This window comes from Balaenoptera borealis (genome assembly GCF_965194805.1).
Source record: "Balaenoptera borealis genome assembly, chromosome: 13".
In the NCBI taxonomy this organism is placed as follows: domain Eukaryota; kingdom Metazoa; phylum Chordata; class Mammalia; order Artiodactyla; family Balaenopteridae; genus Balaenoptera; species Balaenoptera borealis.
The window spans coordinates 41,775,449-41,780,699 of record NC_138870.1 but is presented as its reverse complement, the minus strand read 5'-3'; the positions used below and the strand labels follow the sequence as shown (position 1 = coordinate 41,780,699).

Below are 5,251 nucleotides of genomic sequence, written 5' to 3'. Positions count from 1 at the left end.
AACTCAAAATCTTGAACTCTCCTTCTTCTCCAGAGAACTTCTCTTCAAACAGTCCCCCCCCCCCAGTTTCCTCCCAAAATCTAATAAAAGCAAGTCACTCTCCTTTGTTCTCTGGATTTGCCTATGATTCCCCATTGCTTGCTTGTCTCAAATTGTGATTCTCTGCTATTCCTGAATAAACCCACCTTGCTGGTAAAATAACTGGTTGCTTTATTTTTGAGGGTAACAATGTATATAAATGTAAAATCACTGTTGTACACTTGAAAGTAATGTAACATTGTCAATTATGCTTCAATTTTAAAAAGTTTTACAAAACTCTAAATAGCACAAGGAATCCCTACTTCCTGAATATCTTTCAGGGTCAAAAAATTTCCTCCCTCCCCAAGTTTCTGTCCTCACTCCTTCAATTCAGCTACCAAATTTGAAATATGTCTTTAAATCTCTCTTTCTAAAAGACCCTAGAGTTGTTTCATAAAGTTGGTTGGTTTAGGTCTAAAAATGGGGCCTACCCTACCCTTTTAACAGCTTAGATGTTCAATGCTTAGGTGCTTACTCTGAATGACTGAAATACTGTTTGGTACCTTTAGTTTAAATAACAAGTAAACCAAATAGAACTATTTTTTCTAAACCTTGCTCCTCCACATAATCAGGTAAATGCTTTCTGAACTGCCTTTAAAGGAAGTGGGAAGAGAAAAACAAAATTCATTGACAAATGGTGACAACGTGAAAATAATCGGCTGAGCTATCTGGACGAGAAGTTTCTCGATTTCATGGTGCTTCATCTTTAAAACTGTGTGGACTTCTTAAATCTTAGGATTCGTCCAAATTAAAGCAATCGAGCACCCATTCCCACGTTGGTTTCTTCCGAACATGCGCCCTTCCCCCCATCCCCATCCCCACCCCACCCCCACCCCCGCCCCCGCCCCCGCCCTGGCCCTGGCGGTCATGCGCCAAAGACTGCAGCATCGGAGCTCGCGGCCCGCAGGCGCGGCGGACCCCACCCCGCACGCCCGGCGCGGGGAAGGGCTCGGGGCCAGGAGCCCGCCTCTGCGGCGGCCGAGCCGGGCGCCGAGTGGGTACGCCGGGCCGGGGGTGGGGCCTGCGGCCATGGCACCGCCTGTGCCCGCCAGCCCCTCCCCGGACCGTTACTTAAGTGGCTCCCGCAGCGCCCCCACCTCAGTGCGTTACTTACCTCGACTCTTAGCTTGTCGAGGACGGTAACCGGGACCCGGTGTCTACTGTTGCCTGCGCCTGCTGACCCGTAGCCACCATGGTGAGTGGACCGCCGGTCTCTCTCGGGAAAACGGGGAGAAGCGAGCCCGGGGGAGCGCGGAGGGCCTCTAGCTAGAGAGGGCTGGCGCCACCGCTGTCCATTTGGAGAGCGAAGAGCAAGGCGAGGGCCGAGGATGAGAGTAGATAGATCCCGGTTTGTGGAGAACGGCTGGGGCCCGGGAAGAGGGAACGGAGGGAGCCCACCGCCTTTTTTTCTGGGACTCTGGAAGGGGATGGAGGGGCACTAGCTCTCCTTCACCGTGGTTGGGACTCTCATTTAGTCCTTAACTCCTGGGCGCGGTGCCCTCAAGACTGCATTCTTTTCCCGCGCGTTCCCATCCCCCTCTTCCCCCCAGCCTTTGGCGAGCGCGCGCGCGGGCTCTCCCCGCCCTCACTTCCTCCTCAGCACGAAAAGCGGAGGCGGGAAGGAGCTGGACACAAAAGCGCACGCGCGACCGTTACCTTCCCGCCAGGGAGTGGACGGGAGCCCGCCACTGCAGTATGCGCAGGCGCGCAGCGGCGCTGCAGGTCTATGGTTGAAGGGCGTGTCTCCTGTTACCCTGAGTTCTTTCTTTTAAAAAAATAAAAACGGTAAGATGAATGTGGAGAAGGACTCCTTATCGGTGTACTGCGCTATGCCAGTGTATTAGGGCAGCTAGCTCCCAACAGCCTGTAGAGGCCATCTGTCCCTCCCTGCCCTCTGCTGTGTTAGGAATGCGTGTGGGAGCAGGTGGTAGCGGTGAGGGGTTTTGAGGGAACGGAAATCGGATCTTGGTCCAGATCTGGGCCGTCGATAATCCCCTGCTGCGTCGTGACATGTGGAGGTGCTGGACTGAACTCAATGCCTACGGGAAGCGGAGGATGGTTGGCCATGGCTGCGCCTCTGCAGACGTGGCTGTTGAGAGCCTCTGCAGCTGCGCGGCTCCGCGAACCGCGGCGGGGGTGGGGCGCGGGCGCGGGCGCGCGCACCCGGAATTGCTCATTCATCCTTTGCCGCAGAGCCCCACCCCTCGTCCCTGCAGCCAGACATTTCCTCTGCCCTGTTCTGGCTACGTGCTTCCTGTGTTGGGACTGCCCAGAAATCTGGCCACCTACTCTAAAATGGGATTCTGGGGCCTGAGCGCTAGATGGATGACCTCCTCCTTATCTTGATCCTCCAAAGGAGGAAGCAATGACTAAGGTCTGTTCTTGATCTGGAAAGAGGCCTTCCCAATTTAGAGGGGAAAAAGAAATTAATTAAAACTAATGGAAATCAAAAGTATAGCCCTTCTCCTAGATTAAGAAAAAAAGCATTACACTGTAATTCGTTTTGAAAGGAAATTGTAAGATTAAGTTTCCATAAACATTTTGTTCTGCTTCACAGTCACCACTAATTGGTTTTTAATGGTTTTTTTTTTCTTCCCTCTCACAGCGTGAGTGCATCTCCATCCACGTTGGCCAGGCTGGTGTCCAGATCGGCAATGCCTGCTGGGAGCTCTACTGCCTGGAACACGGCATCCAGCCTGATGGCCAGATGCCAAGTGACAAGACTATTGGGGGAGGAGATGACTCCTTCAACACCTTCTTCAGTGAGACAGGCGCTGGCAAGCATGTGCCCAGGGCAGTGTTTGTAGACCTGGAACCCACGGTCATTGGTGAGTTGACCTCAGTAACCCCAATGAGATCCCGGGGGTCTGGGACAGGAGGTGTGTCCTGGGGGCTCCATTGATGCCCTGGGGTCAAGCAGCCTTGTGCAGGTTGTTAGTGATGGGTGGCTGCTTCGTTTTCCTTTTCCAGATGAAGTTCGCACTGGCACCTACCGCCAGCTCTTCCACCCTGAGCAGCTCATCACAGGCAAGGAAGATGCTGCCAATAACTATGCCCGAGGTCACTACACCATTGGCAAGGAGATCATTGACCTCGTCTTGGACCGAATTCGGAAACTGGTATGTTTATTCTCAAGAATAAAGTAAATTAATGAACCTAAGGGAGATATTTGGAATATGCTCTTTTTTTCACACAGAATTGAAATGTAATAGTGAGGTTAATTATTCTTTTAAAGTTTTTTTTAAAGTTCAATTAAAATATGAACTATTTGATGTCATTTTATAAATATTAATAAAGATATTTTTGATAAAGATATGCTGAGTAAGGAAGGTCTACAGTTTTAAAAAAACTTTCTTGTCAAAATATGATCTAAATCTTTGGAATTAATATGAAAAGTGAAAATATTTACTATGATTACTATGATGGTATCACAAAGAGCAATAACTATGTTTTTTCTATTCCTCTTTTCTAACAGGCTGACCAGTGCACAGGTCTTCAGGGCTTCTTGGTTTTCCACAGCTTTGGCGGGGGAACTGGTTCCGGGTTCACCTCCCTGCTGATGGAACGTCTCTCTGTCGATTATGGCAAGAAGTCCAAGCTGGAGTTCTCCATTTACCCAGCCCCTCAGGTTTCCACAGCTGTAGTTGAGCCTTACAACTCCATCCTCACCACCCACACCACCCTGGAGCACTCTGATTGTGCCTTCATGGTAGACAATGAGGCCATCTATGACATCTGTCGTAGAAACCTCGATATTGAGCGCCCAACATACACTAATCTTAACCGCCTTATTAGCCAGATTGTGTCCTCCATCACCGCTTCCCTGCGATTTGATGGAGCCCTGAATGTTGATCTGACAGAATTCCAGACCAATCTGGTGCCCTATCCCCGCATCCACTTCCCTCTGGCCACATATGCCCCTGTCATCTCTGCTGAGAAAGCCTACCATGAACAGCTTTCTGTAGCAGAGATCACCAATGCTTGCTTTGAGCCAGCCAACCAGATGGTGAAATGCGACCCTCGCCATGGTAAATACATGGCTTGCTGCCTGTTGTACCGTGGTGACGTGGTTCCCAAAGATGTCAATGCTGCCATTGCCACCATCAAGACCAAGCGCAGTATCCAGTTTGTGGACTGGTGCCCCACTGGCTTCAAAGTTGGCATTAATTACCAGCCTCCCACTGTGGTACCTGGTGGAGACCTGGCCAAAGTACAGCGAGCTGTGTGCATGCTGAGCAACACCACAGCCATCGCTGAGGCCTGGGCTCGCCTGGACCACAAGTTTGACCTGATGTATGCCAAGCGTGCCTTTGTTCACTGGTATGTGGGTGAGGGCATGGAGGAAGGAGAGTTTTCTGAGGCCCGTGAGGACATGGCTGCCCTTGAGAAGGATTATGAGGAGGTTGGTGTGGATTCTGTTGAAGGAGAGGGAGAGGAAGAAGGAGAAGAGTACTAATTACCATTCCGTTCAGCCCTGCAGCATGTCATATGCAGAACTTCAGCTTCAACATTAGCTGACATGAGTAAAAGCTTTCTGACTAGATTGTCTTCACTTTCAACTGTGATCATGTATTGCTTTTCCATGTGTACCTGTAAGATTTTTCTGTCATGTCTGAAAAGTAAAGGCTTTAAGAAAGAAAGAGTTCTGTGCTTCTAAATTGGTTTCTCCAATTCAAGATGTGCTACCACTCCTACACCTGAAAGTCTCTGCAACAGGGTGGTAATATCAAGGATTTCACTCTAGAAATCTCTATGGGGGGAAGGAGCACATTGGTCTGGAAAAACAGAAGAGCCTGATTCTGAAACTGGTCTGTTAACTTCACCTCAACCAATATTTTTTGTTTTCAGATGTACAATCTAATTTTTTTTTAATTATTGGAGTATAGTTGATTTACAATGTTGTGTTTCAGGTGTATAGCAAAGTGAATCAGTTACACATACATCCACTCTTAGATCAACCAGTGTTGAAATCCAGGTCAGGGGGCTTGGGAAAATGTAAATTCAGATGAGAGTGGTTTTGCTAATCTAGATCTTGAAGTTATTGGGTAATTACAAGTTAGGTATGGGAAGTAGTTTTTAATATGCTACAAATACCACTGCTGTTTAAAGAGGCCTGCTAATCTATCAGTGGAACAAAAAAATCTTAGTGACCCTTGAACAGGTAAACGTCAGG

The 5,251-nt window shown here is 48.9% G+C and overlaps 1 protein-coding gene across 2 annotated transcripts; it reads left to right on the top strand.

Annotated features, from left to right (window-relative positions):
- The first annotated feature begins 1,113 nt into the window (after positions 1 to 1,113).
- On the top strand, positions 1,114 to 4,718 carry LOC309610059 (tubulin alpha-1B chain). Of its 2 annotated transcripts, none has more exons than XM_082352491.1 (4): positions 1,114 to 1,273; positions 2,684 to 2,906; positions 3,049 to 3,197; positions 3,554 to 4,718. In XM_082352491.1, exons 1-4 carry the CDS (start codon positions 1,271 to 1,273, stop codon positions 4,532 to 4,534), a joined length of 1,356 nt encoding a protein of 451 aa, XP_082208617.1. In that variant the 5' UTR covers positions 1,114 to 1,270; the 3' UTR covers positions 4,535 to 4,718. The 2 variants fall into 2 exon arrangements, with proteins under 2 accessions (XP_082208617.1, XP_082208618.1); XM_082352492.1 differs by having other exon boundaries at positions 1,164 to 1,863.
- Positions 4,719 to 5,251: the final 533 nt, after the last annotated feature.